The sequence below is a fragment of the Urtica dioica genome, chromosome 3, assembly GCF_054948205.1.
Source record: "Urtica dioica subsp. dioica isolate 48M chromosome 3, U.dioica_male_clone48M_v1_H2, whole genome shotgun sequence".
Classification (NCBI taxonomy): domain Eukaryota; kingdom Viridiplantae; phylum Streptophyta; class Magnoliopsida; order Rosales; family Urticaceae; genus Urtica; species Urtica dioica.
This window is the reverse complement of record NC_142758.1, coordinates 1,624,363-1,637,459: the sequence shown is the minus strand read 5'-3', so window position 1 is coordinate 1,637,459 and position 13,097 is coordinate 1,624,363. Positions and strand designations below refer to the sequence as shown.

The 13,097-nt window shown below is 39.7% G+C and overlaps 3 protein-coding genes across 3 annotated transcripts; 2 read left to right on the top strand and 1 right to left on the bottom strand.

The window, feature by feature from the left end:
* The first annotated feature begins 1,552 nt into the window (after positions 1–1,552).
* Positions 1,553–5,900, top strand: LOC149401960 (transmembrane protein (Protein of unknown function DUF2359, transmembrane)). The gene is made up of 10 exons (XM_089608938.1): positions 1,553–2,202; positions 2,333–2,470; positions 3,272–3,460; positions 3,630–3,767; positions 3,848–3,966; positions 4,063–4,195; positions 4,679–4,808; positions 4,905–4,984; positions 5,084–5,218; positions 5,313–5,900. Exons 1-10 carry the CDS (start codon positions 1,714–1,716, stop codon positions 5,529–5,531), a joined length of 1,770 nt encoding a protein of 589 aa, XP_089465064.1. The 5' UTR covers positions 1,553–1,713; the 3' UTR covers positions 5,532–5,900.
* NDHL (inorganic carbon transport protein-like protein) lies at positions 5,835–7,055 on the bottom strand. Its single transcript, XM_089608939.1, has 5 exons — positions 6,873–7,055; positions 6,711–6,779; positions 6,496–6,606; positions 6,307–6,401; positions 5,835–6,220 (listed from the first exon to the last, which is right to left on the bottom strand). Exons 1-5 carry the CDS (start codon positions 6,978–6,980, stop codon positions 6,070–6,072), a joined length of 534 nt encoding a protein of 177 aa, XP_089465065.1. The 5' UTR covers positions 6,981–7,055; the 3' UTR covers positions 5,835–6,069.
* Positions 7,056–7,637: 582 nt separating this feature from the next.
* Positions 7,638–12,932, top strand: LOC149401958 (ARM repeat superfamily protein). Its single transcript, XM_089609456.1, has 8 exons — positions 7,638–8,096; positions 8,508–9,089; positions 9,443–10,095; positions 10,575–10,671; positions 10,792–10,845; positions 10,943–11,025; positions 11,287–11,477; positions 12,149–12,932. Exons 1-8 carry the CDS (start codon positions 7,827–7,829, stop codon positions 12,766–12,768), a joined length of 2,550 nt encoding a protein of 849 aa, XP_089465582.1. The 5' UTR covers positions 7,638–7,826; the 3' UTR covers positions 12,769–12,932.
* The last annotated feature ends 165 nt before the right edge of the window (positions 12,933–13,097 follow it).

The window sequence follows — 13,097 nt, the reverse complement described above, 5'->3', positions numbered from 1 at the left end:
TAAAAAGCAAAAAAAAAAAAAAAAAAAAAAAAAAAAAAACTTGCGGACTAAAAATTAAAAAAAAAATCAAAACCTTAATTAATATATTAGAAAAGAAAAATACACGAAAAATATTGATAAAGAACTCTGTTTGATCAAAACACATTAGAATGGGTAGATGAAATGTATAGAAGTAGAGATTTTATATTAGTTTGAGTTTGGTAAGTATTTTAGTTTTTTTGTTTTTTTTAAGGTAGTTTTGCTGTCAATAATAAAATATTGATAAAGAACTCCATTTGATCAAAACACATTAGAATGGTGAAACTATTTGTAATTATAAATCCACCCACATTAGATGAAATGTAGAGTTTTTTGCGTGTGGGAAAATCGCCCTCTCCTCTTCTATTTATAGACGAGATGGAACCTTCTGGCCGAAGACACGTGTTCCCCGATCCACTCTCCTCGCCGAGGTCGTAGTCGTCCGAGATCCGGTCTTCGCGGCGTAGTCTACTCTTTGACTGATCCTTCTGATTAGGAAGACGTGGACGAACTGGAGTCTATCGAACCGGGAAGTGTTGCTGGACTTGGGCCGACATGCAGAGAGCGAGTCAGGTCCAAAATTGATTTCGCGGGCCGCTTCTCAAATGGATCGTGGACTTCAATCGGGCCTAAGCCCATCTGAAACGATATTTTAATATTTGAGTTTTTATACCCCCACATTTAATAAGATTAATATTGGCATAACATATTAATAGATGGGTTAATATGAAATTAATATAAAGTAATATTGAAAGGTATAAAAAGAGAAAATTCTTTTTGGGGTAGGATTTGGTATTGTTAGAGTGAACGCCAAGTCATCTCAGCAAATGAATGATAGGATCGCCACGTCACCGATCCTTGTAAAGCCTAGTGGCTAGTGTAACGGTTTTCAGTTAGAGAAATTAGTTATGCAGTCGTTAGATCAATGTATCTATATATGTATGTTGTCAAGATTCATTCGAGAGTAATGAGAAATAAACAAACAGATCAGAGAAGGTTTTCTCTCTGACAATTCAATCTCTTCGTTTTCGTTTCTCATCTTGGTATTGTGGGTTGGAGTGCAAACACTGTAACTGTACTAAATCTGGTATAAAATTATACCAAATTTGGTTTTTGGATTGGAGATGGTCTAATGCTTCGTTTTTCTGTGAAAAAAAAGGGAAGACAACAAAATAAAAGACTTTGCAAAGGGATGAATATAGATAAAATATCAACTTTTATGATTTTTTTTTTAATTTTTAGATAAATTCGTGAAATATTTGATGGAAAGTCAATATACGTAACAATTAAAAAGTTTATAATAAATGTTTGCGAGTCTAAATAGAGGGGAAGGAGAATTTATATAATTAATTCATAATCTATTCGTTACCTTCTTAACCGTAGAAATCGGATAATCGTGATTAAGAGATTAAGACAACGTTCATGGCACAACTGTAATTCCGCACTAAACAAGAGGTCAAGTTCGAGAAGTCAACGCCTCAGAGCCACTTGCTTAGACGCCGAGATCGGATTTCATTTACAATTATTTTATTTTTTGTTTTCACATTCGCGTGTCGTTCGTTCTCTTTTTTTATCACTTTGATTATAAATCGTCTTTCTCTTCTCTTCTCTTCTCTTCTTCTCTTTCTCACTCGTTTTTTCGCCTAAAGAAAGTGACAGAAAATAAATTCAGGGAGAAAGAAAGAAATAACAGCCATGGAAAATAAATACGTAGCTTTCGAATCGATCCCCAAGGAAGACCACGAGATCGCCAGTAACAACACCTCTAATGGCGACCACGGCTGGCATAAGGTCACCTACGCGAAGCGCCAGAGGAAGGCCAAACCCTCGGCGGCGACCGGCGGCGACTCTCTCGCGAACGGAAATTCCAAGATCGCGAACGGTGGAGATAATGTGTTCCGATCTCTGGAACAACAGTCCGAGGATCGGCGACGGAGGATCGTCGAAGCTCAGAGGGAAGCTAATGGCGTCGCGAACGGAGTCTCTCATGGCAGATCGAAGGTCCGCTCCGACGATGACGACGAAAGCGATAGCGAAGGCGACGAGATCGCGGCGGGGAACGGAAAGGCCGAGGCGGCGAAGAAGCCGAAGGTCAAGAAGCCTAAGAAGCCGAAAGTGACAGTCTCGGAAGCGTCGGCCAAGATCGATGCCAACCACCTCTCGGCATTTCTTGCTGAAATTTCGGTGAGGATTTCGAAATTTTTACACCTGATCTGCTTTGTTTCGTTGATTTCGAGGGGAATTCAGCTTCAATTTCTCTCTTTTGTGTTCGCATTAAATAATTTCTCATTTGATTTGGGGGGCTTTTGGTCAGGAATCGTACGAATCGCAGCAAGAATTAAGGCTGATGCGATTCGCCGACTATTTCGGGCGCGCATTCACTGCTGTGAGCTCGGCACAGTTTCCATGGATGAAGTTATTTCGAGAGTCAACGGTGGCGAAGATGGTTGATGTGAGTCGGAAAATGTTTGAATGGATTTCACTGAAAATGATTTCATCACCCAGTTTTTATTTTATATGCCCTAGCATTGACTAGGGATCAGATAACGTTTTTGTTTCTGAATTGATATCTCTGTAATGCATGGTACCGTAGACATGATTAAATGATTTGATACTTATCGCCTGAATTTGGAAATCCAACATGCTGGTAGAAAAGATTGCGTTAATATTAATTTTGCATATAAAAGAAGTTCTCTACGGATCTATATTGTTTTCTGAGAGTACAATTTCAAGGTGACTAAATATGGAGGCCACTATTCTTTCACGTCAAAATGTTGAATTTGTCATGCCAAAATTTTATAAGGGACATGTGATCTTGGGTATTGACTATTGAGGAGGTTTTAGGCATTGTTTTTCCATCTTCTTTACTTTTCTTTTATGTGAAGTTGTCCTATTCCACACCTTTAGTAGCCGGAATTAGGGTGCTAATTTTGAGCAATGTGGTATTGTACTGTTCACTGTTTATGGAATCAACTTTGAAAATTGACGAATGTGGAAAACTGTAAGGTTTGTCTATTGATTTTAGAATCAATCTGCTGTGCATGATACATGTACAAATGTGGTTTCTAGTATAATTTGCAGTACTTGATTGCCTCACTTATGTCACATTCCACCTATGCGAACCCGCGGTAGAGATATGTATTTATAATGATTCTCTTTTCTACGTATAGTTGTGGTTTAAAATTGGCTCTTTCGAATCCTGTGTTGCTCTGCTGATGTCCTTGCACTAACTGTTGAGCATTCTTTTCCACAGATCCCCCTTTCTAATATCTCGGAAGATGTCTACAAGACATCTATTGATTGGATCAATCAGCACTCTGTTGAGGCCCTTGGATCCTTTGTATTATGGTCTTTAGAAAGTCTTCTGGTTGAGTTTGCAACCCAGCACACCAGTGCCAAAGGTTCCAAAAAGGTTGTTCAACATGTATCGTCAAAATCTCAGGTAACGTGTGAATGCATATATCCATGCTCCGTAGAAATTAGAAAGGTTCCTTTGTAGTGATTATGCTATGTGATACATTGCATCCTAAAATAGGCCGTTTATAGTCTGATTCTTGATTGTTTTTTTAATTTTAGTCTGATACAAAAAGGAACTCTTATGAAATAACCAGGTTGGAATATTTGTGGTCATTGCAATGGTATTGAGAAGGAAACCAGATGCCTTAATATATGTATTGCCTAAGTTACGTGAAGACTCAAAATACCAAGGACAAGATAAGATCCCACTTCTTGTCTGGATAACACTTCAGGTAAGTTGGTTTTTGTTTTCTTCTCACGTTATGCTGCCTCAGATTTTGCTTCTCATCACAATATGATTTGTTTTCTTTAGGCTAGTCAAGGAGATCTGGCTGTGGGGTTGTATGCATGGGCACGCAATCTCTTGCCTTTGGTTGGTGGCAAAACTAGTAATCCGCAGACCCGGGATCTTGTTTTACAGCTAGTAGAAAGGTATTTAAGTAATATCTCGAATGTTTCACAAACCATATTTTTATCTTCTTTTCTGTGTGACTGACTTCTTTGATCTCTAATCAAACTATCACTTAGGATTCTGTCTACGCCAAAAGCTCGTACTATTCTGGTTAATGGTGCTGTCAGGAAGGGGGAACGTTTGATTCCACCGTCTTCATTTGAAATTCTGATGCGCGTTACATTTCCTCCGTCTTCAGCAAGAGTCAAGGTGACTTTCACTTTTCGGGCATTCCCGGTCAATTTAGAGTTTCATAAATATGTGATACGCCCCTGAATATTTCATTACCAAGAAATAGGAAAATATAAGATAGTTGCATGCTTTCGAGAGGCTTGTTCTCTCCAAATGAAACAATCCAATTTTTGCTTGCCATTCCCTTTCCCTTTCTCGTATTTATACCAACTAAAAGACTTAACTAACACTTAATGGCTATTTACGATACTACCCCTTGAGTCCTAACAATATGAAGCTGGAAGTGTTTGGATTTGTTAAGATCTTAGGCGTAGGAGTGCTCATATTAATTAGATTTTAGTTATTGGGTATTTTTGGAATTAATTAGTTTGGTGTAAGGCTTAGGCTTTAGGGGAGTTTCGGGACTCTCGTATACCTGATTACCTTATATATCGTATTACTTTATCAATGGAGATATCAGGTTCTTATCATAGCTTGTTTCGGTTTCCGTGCTTCATATAGGCAACTGAGAGATTCGAGGCTATATATCCTACTCTTAAAGAGGTATCGCTCGCGGGATCCCGAGGAAGCAAAGCAATGAAGCAAGTCTCGCAGCAGATCCTAAGCTTTGCCATCAAAGATGCTGGAGAAAGTATGGCACATTGTCTATAATGCCGTTTCCACAGCTTCTTTCACAAAAAGGTTAAAGTCCGATTTTCACATATGGTTTCTTTTCCTTTCCTTGCAGGCACTCCCGAACTGGCCAGAGAAGCATCTGGGGTTTTCATCTGGTGCCTGACTCAGAATGCCGATAATTACAAGCAGTGGGTGAGTGATTTCAGTAATTCTTTTTGCTGTATAACACAGGTTACCTAATTGTTTTTTGGAAGAGACTTTGAATGCTTTTTACTAATATTTTAAAAACAGGACAAGCTGTACGAAGATCACCTAGAGGCAAGCGTAGCCGTCCTGAAGAAGCTCTCCGAGCAGTGGAAGGACATATCCGTCAAACTAACCCCCCTCGACCCAATGAGGGAGATGCTGAAGAGTTTCAGGAACAAGGTACTGAACTTTTGATATATTTTTTTGAAAAAAAAAAGATTATATATTTCTTTCATGAGGAGAGAGTGTACTTAAACATGGTATATTGTTGTAGAACGAGAAGGCAATGGGCGATAAACACGCTGTTTTCAAGGAAGCGGATAAGTACTGTAAGGTTCTTCTAGGAAAGCTGTCCCGGGGAAACGGGTGCTTGAAAAGCATGGCCTTCCTCGTCGGCATCGCTGCCTTGGTCGCCGGAGCTTCCATTGTGGCCCCAAACATGGAATCGTTCGACTGGAACAAACTCTCGGAGACTTTTAGCTCGGCTCTCTGAGCAGCGGTTTTCGCTAGCCACACCGGGGCAAATTAAATATAGTTTGTCCATTTAATAATTGAGGTAGAGAAGCTGAAGAGTTTGGAGTTTTCTTATAGCGAGACATGGTAAGCTTTGGTACTAGAACAAGAAAGAATAGTTGGAAGGAAAAGGAAAGGGAAAATAAAAAAAATGTTAATACTGCTTCGAGATTTGAAATGGTTTGTGCCGTTTTGAGTCGTTTTCTTTTGTAATTTTTTTTTCATTCTCTTTTAAGTTATTCACCTCTCTGACATATCTATAGCACCGGCAACAAATGCTAAAGGGTTGAATATACTTGTAGCACTGGAATTTCGTATCTAAATCCAAAAAAGCAAATACTTTGAGATATATTGTGTTCTCTTTCTTAATTATCTGCAATGATTGTGGTATTATTGCACCAAGTAGTGTGTAAAGCATTTAGCAGTAGATGATCGTTCTGGTAGAGATCTCTACCAGTAATGATACATAGAATTTACAATTGCGTACATTTGTTTTTCTTTTCCTATTATTTACAATCTCACCAATCGTAATCTTCGGGCTCTGCGAATGGGTATTTCCTATATATGTATTTAATCTTTGAAGGGTCTTCTGGTTCAGACCAAGGAACCTTCATGTCCGGATCGCGCGGGAATTTCCTGAAGTTCAGAAATGGTGCCCATAGAATTATGCTGTTTCAAAGGGAAGAATACGAAAGGTCAATAAAGACATAACCTTGAAAAAAACTATTAGGAAAAATATTACCAGGGAAGTTAACCTGGGAAAGAACATGAACACAAACATGAACTGGAGATACGTCTCCAACAGTTTTCTTCTGTACTGTCTTAATCTAATCCAGTTCATTATGATTGGCTGAAACTCAACAGAAAGCACTGTTTACTTGTATATAGTTATACTAATACAAACGATCATAATTCTAAATCATGTGTTCAGTCATGTGACTTACTGGCATAACAATGACGTAGATAAAGGCAACAATCCCAGATTGTATGAGAACCGATGATAATTCTTCCTCGTGATTAACACCGGTCAAAGCTAGAGCAGGTTGCTCATAAACCTACCAGTCAGTCAGTCCACGAACACAAATTCGTTGTACTAATAATAACTAGAAATTGGAGACAAAGTTGCGGAAACAAAGAATGATTAATTGTCGTGCCTTACAGTGGCCAAAATAGCTCCGACCATGCTCAAACATTGAAGTGGCTTTTCGATATCTATCCTCGAAATTGTCTGAAGCAAAAATCACTTGTCAGAGCTATGCAAATGATATATATATATATATAGAGGGCTTGATAAAAGAAAGAACGAGGGAACGAATGGTACGTTTTTGTGATTGTTGTTGAAATTGCAGTTAGTTTTTCTTGTGAGGTGAGAAATTCGAGTCAGGGAAGGAAGTGCCTTGGGGATGTGGAAGCTGATTGAGCAATTCATTGCTGTTGTTTCTCTGTTTGTATGTCGTGAGTGTTTGTGAGTTATTGTTTTCTTTTTCTTATCTTTTATATTTTAGTTTCTTGGCTGGGAAAAAGTCCTTTTGTTATTTTTTTTTTATTGATCCTTTGTTATTTATTTATTTAAATAGTCTTATGTTTTTGTGGTATTATTAATAAATAAGAAAAATAAAATTGTGAGCAAGAGAGGGTTTATGTAAAGCCAAACCCTCGGCGGCGACTCTCTCGCGAACACGGAAATTCCAAGTTTTTTAAAAATCAAAATCTCTCTTTATAAAAAAAATCTTTAATTTATTATAAAAAAAAATTAATTTAATTTTTTTGTATATAAAATAAAAAATAAAAATTATTTCATTAAGAGTATTTTGAAGAGTTCAAATTATTTTTTTGTAAAAAATAAACGAAAAATGTGATATTTGTAATATAGCATTTTTTTAGAAGAGGTATATATCATTTATATTAAACTAAAAGGATATATTTGATATTTTTAGAAATCAAATGGACACAAATCTCGCATTTTGATTAAACACGAATACTCTTTGTATTTTCTCATTTTTTTTTTATGAATTTTAATTTTTTTTTTTTTTTTTTTTTTTTTTTTTTTTTTTTTTATCAACTTTACAAATATGACTCCATAGCGAGAGAACTGGCCATTGCCCAAGCCTTACGAATACGAAGCTTCTAGCGAAGAAAATAAAACAAAACCCTTCCACTCAAGTAGTGACACGATCTAGCTCATACATAGTTATTTAGTCTAGCCGATGAGAAGAGAATAGAAGATATATTGTAGGTAGAGCCTGAGCATCGCCACAAACTAATTCGTCTGATAATGATGTTGGGCTCATCAGTTCCGGCAACTTTGAATCCTCATTTCGGCGCGTTTCAAGCTTTGCCCGCGAACTTCCACTTGAAGATTCTGAAATTTGAGGCCACAGAAGCACCCACAAGGAGAAGGAAAACGATCCCAAAAGCTTTTCCATCATCGACCCATCATCATCATCTTCACCAACATCCTTTTCGTCCAAGTCTCGCCACACCCAAACCGTTTTTTGGCCGTACAGTCGTCACAAGGGTCACCTCCAATGACGGCCTATCTTCTGTAAGCTCTGCTCTGTCTGATATGTTTTGACAGGTCGAGTTTCATCGGTCTGCTTGTATGTGCACTGTTAGAGAAGTTTGTCAATTTTTTCGTATAAAACAGTCATTGTTGATTTTGATTTGCTTAGACTAGTCTTGCACAGTTTCAAATTCGCAGTGATATCTATCAACTTATTCCACTAGAAAATAATTGGCTTCCTGATATCTAAAACTGCTCTGTCTGAACCTCTCTCTCTTCCTGATATGTTCTTAGAGATGAAATGTAAATAAATGGATAGTCATTGTCTTGAGGCCATTGTTGCTCGTTGTCGATTTTGATATGCTTAGACTAGTCTTGCACAGTTTCACAGTGCTATGTATGAACTTATTCCCACTAATTTGATAATCCGAAGTAATTGGCTTCCCTGCTCAGAACGTCGAAGCATCAAAGAGTTCTTCGTCCTCGTCGTCCACTCTGGGCGACAGTTACGTTTCACTCTTTGTTCGGATGCTCGGACTGGACAACGACCCTCTCGACAGAGACCAAGGAATCGTAGCGCTGTGGAAATACTCTCTCGGGGGAAAGAAGAACATCGATAACATCATGCGATTCCCCGGCTGCGTCAACCTCACCGTGAACCTGCTGAGGTCGGATTCGAGCTCGACGTGCGAAGCCGCGGCCGGTCTTCTTCGGTCAATTTCCACGGTCAACCTCTACAGAGACTCGGTGGCACAGAGCGGAGCGATCGAAGAGATTACCGGCTTGCTCAACCGGGCTTCCTCGGTCTCTGAGGTGAAAGAGCAAGGCTTGTGCACTCTGTGGAACTTGTCTGTGGACGGAAAGCTAAGGGAGAGAATGGGCAGCGGAGATATTCTTCCGATTCTTGTGAAGTGTTTGGACGATCACGAAGAAGAGATAAAGGTGAAAGAAGCGGCCGGAGGGGTTTTGGCGAATTTGGCCTTGAGCGAGGTCAACCACAGAAGCATGGTTGAACAAGGCGTTATTCCTAAAATGGTAAAGACTTTTTTTTACTGAGGGAAATGAAAATGTTGAGTGATTATCAAACTTCTTTACCAGTCAAGGGAAAAAAATCTTAGGAAATTTTGAAGTTTCGGGGAGAGAGAAGAAATCTCCCTCGAGTTAAAGCATGCTGTCTCTTTCTTTCAATTTTTTTTTCTCCCTCGAGTTTTCCTAAATCCGAATCTGACATCGAAAATGGTACTGATTTTCATTGTTTTTGTTTGCTTGAAAGCTTTAGGATTTTGTTAATACTTTTGGTAGCCATATAAACTACTCTATATAAACTCCCTAACTTTCGATTGTTACGATTATCTCTCATCCATTGAGATCTTATCGTAAAACTGCAGGCAAAGTTTTTGAAAAACAAGGACGAGGGGTCTAAAGTACTGAGAAAGGAGGCGAGGAACGCGCTGTTGGAGCTTTCTCGGGACGAGTACTACAAAATCCTCGTCGTAGAGGAAGGCCTAGTCCACGTTCCTCTGGTCGGTCCCGCGGCGTACAAATCCTATAGTCCGAGCCTCCATTCGTGGCCGAGCTTGCCAGATGGGACCGAGATCGAGCGGGGCGACTCTCAAAAGCCCTCGAGATTCGGCGCCTCCGAGTTACTCCTCGGACTGAACGTCGACGACAAGAGCTCAGACATAGACGAGGGAAAGAGAAACGCCGTTCTCGGGCGGTCGCAACAGCAGTTTCTCGTTCGGATCGGGGCCGTCGAAATAGAAGACGGTAAAGAATCCGAATCTTCCACCGGCCGTAAAAATATTACCACCCTTTTGCCATGGATTGACGGTGTGGCTCGGTTGGTTTTGCTTCTCGAGCTCGAGGACGAGGCCGTGATATCGAGATCTGCAGAGGCGATCGCCGATGCGTCGATCGGAGAGGAAATGAGGATCGCGTTTAGGGACGCCGGAGCCGTGAAGCATTTGGTTCGGCTCTTGGGATATAAAGATCGGAGCTTCGAGTTTCAAGTGGTTCGAGCTTTGGAGAGGTTGTCTGTCAGGTATTTCGCTGCTTCCACAAATTTGTTCCTATTAATATTTTTGACTTTCATGGAACGGAATTAAAGGCTTATTATACCCTTTATTTGTGTTGTAATACTTTTGCCTAGCATTCTCTGTGAATATGGGTATTTCTTACAAAACTTAAAACATATTTCTTAATTTATGTCAGATACTGATAACTAAATATTAACAAACAAATGTAGGCGTCGATGATAGTTCGTTTCTGCGGCTCTCCGTAATTTGAGACTGTTTGTAGGAGGGTTTTTTTTTTTTTTTTTTTTTTTTTTTTTTTTTGAAGACTGGTAAGTAGGATTTGTTTGATTTTATTGTTATTATGGCTATTTGGGCATAAACTAAAATAAGAAAAGATTAAAAGGTTGATGTAACTTCATATAGAATTTAAGAATATGGGTATTTAGTACAAAACCTGAGAGAAAAGAGATAATATCAGCTAATTATTTTTTCACTTCTGCTTCAGCAATAGCGTTTGCCAGGTCATTGAAGCCGAAGGTGTCATAGATCCTTTACTTGACATTCTGAGATGCAAAGATTGTTCAGAAGACTTGTTGAATAAGGTTCTCTCTCTCTCTCTCTCTCTCTCTCTCTCTCTGTATTTTGTATTTTTATTACATCATCTAAATAAACTTCTTGGTCGTGAATATCTCGTTAATGCGCTGACCATTATTGCAAGGCAGACTTTGGATATTTTAGGCCGCATATTTGATACTGGTAAAGAAACGAGATCAAAGGTAAATCAAAGAGCTTTGACTTATTTCTTATGGTACGTTAGAGAACTGTGAAATGGATAGATAACTAACTCAGGCAAAGTGTACACATTCACTGCAGTTCAATGACGGACCAGTCGATGGATCAGATACTGAAAAAACTATAGACTTGGCTGAAAATGGCGTAACAAAAGCCGACCCAAGGTTTCTTGAATTCCTTAAACCTTTTTTTTGGCTTGATTGAATTATGTTAAATCGTTGATTGAGAAACTTTAATCGATTTTCGGTGAAAGCCATCGCTATGACTATGATGTCTTATAAAAAGAATTAGTGTGCTTATAACGTGTAAAGTGTTGAGTGCTTAGAAGTACTTATTGACTTTAGTTTTTTATGCTCGTTGTTGTTTGATTTTAATGTATCAAACCGCAATTAGTTTTAGTTACACCCTTAATCTCGATGACACAGGCACAGCATGATGGATTTATCCGTCGTTGATCGACTTATCGAGATATTAAAGACGTCGAATTCAAACTTGCAGAGGAAAGCCGCTTCATTGCTCGAGTTCATCGCAGTCACAGACTCGACTGCTGAGCTGATCGCTGCCGCGGATATTGAAGCAGGTCTCGATGCGGTTTTCAAGCAAAGAGTTTTGGAAGGTAATAATAACGAAATAGTTTAATGTTTCATTTTTACTCGTATCGGTTATACGAATGGTTATAACCAGTAAGCTTCATTAACAATCATTTGTTACATAGCTGTGGATGAAGAGAAAACAGATGTTACAGAGAAATTTGAAAATATATGACCCGTAGGTCTTACTCAATGGTGTCAAATATAACTCTTTGGACCAAATACCCCGAGTGACTAAGAAAATTCAAGCAAAAGAAAGAGAAATTTTTTTTTAATAAATTGCAGCCGGATACGGTATTTTTTAGTCATCAACGATATTTTGGTCCAAGGGTCGTATTTTTCCGATTGTTGGCTAGTTTGGGAAAAATCCGAGTTCATGACTTATTATCAGTTGTATTTTTTCAAATTTCTCTTGTTAAATTGCTGAACTGTTCTAATCTTCGCAAGTTGAAAATACTCCTTTTTTAATTGGTTTGGTGAAAATTTTAACCGGTACGCCTAGGATCACTCAGGTCACTGCATTTTCATCCAGGAATGACTAATGTCTATAAAGAGTGTTTTATAGCTAAAAAAAAATATATGAATGATAAAAAAAAAACGAAGGAGAACGAACGAGGCCCAGGAATTTTTTTTTATTGTTTTTCATTTATGGTGTGTTATTATTTGAAACATACAATGCATTTCTGTTTCTGCACAGAACCGGACCCAGATTTGGAGGGAAAAGAGCCCGAGAAATACGCTCTGCAAATCGAAGAGGCCGGTCTGGCGATCTCGGCCGCCTCTCGGCTCCTGACCAAGCTCATCGACTGCGAGGCGTTCCGCGGCCGAGTCGATCTCCGCCGATTCACGGAGCCGCTGCGCCGAACCCTAAAGTCCGACATCCCTCTCGGCTCGAAGAAATGGGTCGCGGCGTGCCTCGTCAGCCTCGACGACTCTCTCCCGGGCCCGCGCGATAGCGACATCCGGACCGAGGTGACCGTCCACGAGACGGTCCCGAGGCTGATCGAACGCATCGGGTCGGGCCCGGCGAGGGAGGACGCGGCGGCGGTGCTGAACTGGATCGTGTCGGAGGGCGTGGTGGACCCCGCGCGGGCCCGGGGGTGCGTGGGCCCTCTGGTGGGGCTGATCGCGGAGGAAGGGGCGAGCGACCGCGCGGTCGAGGCCGGGGTGGCGATCCTCTACAGGCTGAGCGTGGAGAGCGAGAGCCGGGGCGAGATCGTGGCCGCCGGTGCCGTCCCCGTTCTCAAGAGGATTGTTTTGGCCAAGAGGCCTCACTGGACCAAGGCTCTTCTTCTGCTCAAGACACTTCCTACTTGAAAAAAAAAAAAAAAAAACCATCTTTATTTTTATTTTAGGGTTACATATTTGAGCAAGTCTTGAGCATTATTTTTAGCTTCATATTGTAGTTGAAAGAATCCAAATCCGTTAAATTTTGTGTTGCGGATTACAAATATAGCCGATTCGGTGATATAGTTTTAATACCCGCTTTTCAAAGTTCGGTTATCTGATTCTTTACAATCCGGATCCGGTCTAATTCTTAAAACCTATAATCATTTTGAAATCGGTTTTTAAATTCATACCCGATTCCAAAACTATTACAATGATCAAACACCGAGTAAAAATGAGTCATACGGTCCTAGCTTGAT

Excerpts from the sequence above, each read along its gene's own strand:
- LOC149401958 (XM_089609456.1), top strand. The coding sequence starts at position 7,827 with ATGATGTTGGGCTCATCAGTTCCGGCAACTTTGAATCCTCATTTCGGC. Across the intron at positions 10,096-10,574 it reads TTGGAGAGGTTGTCTGTCAG|CAATAGCGTTTGCCAGGTCA; the intron begins GTATTTCGCTGC and ends CTTCTGCTTCAG. Across the intron at positions 11,478-12,148 it reads CAAGCAAAGAGTTTTGGAAG|AACCGGACCCAGATTTGGAG; the intron begins GTAATAATAACG and ends GTTTCTGCACAG.
- NDHL (XM_089608939.1), bottom strand. The coding sequence starts at position 6,980 with ATGAATTGCTCAATCAGCTTCCACATCCCCAAGGCACTTCCTTCCCTG. Across the intron at positions 6,780-6,872 it reads TCAACAACAATCACAAAAAC|ACAATTTCGAGGATAGATAT; the intron begins GTACCATTCGTT and ends TTTTTGCTTCAG. Across the intron at positions 6,221-6,306 it reads GTGTTCATGTTCTTTCCCAG|CATAATTCTATGGGCACCAT; the intron begins GTTAACTTCCCT and ends CCTTTGAAACAG.
- LOC149401960 (XM_089608938.1), top strand. The coding sequence starts at position 1,714 with ATGGAAAATAAATACGTAGCTTTCGAATCGATCCCCAAGGAAGACCAC. Across the intron at positions 2,203-2,332 it reads CATTTCTTGCTGAAATTTCG|GAATCGTACGAATCGCAGCA; the intron begins GTGAGGATTTCG and ends GCTTTTGGTCAG. Across the intron at positions 4,196-4,678 it reads CGTCTTCAGCAAGAGTCAAG|GCAACTGAGAGATTCGAGGC; the intron begins GTGACTTTCACT and ends TGCTTCATATAG.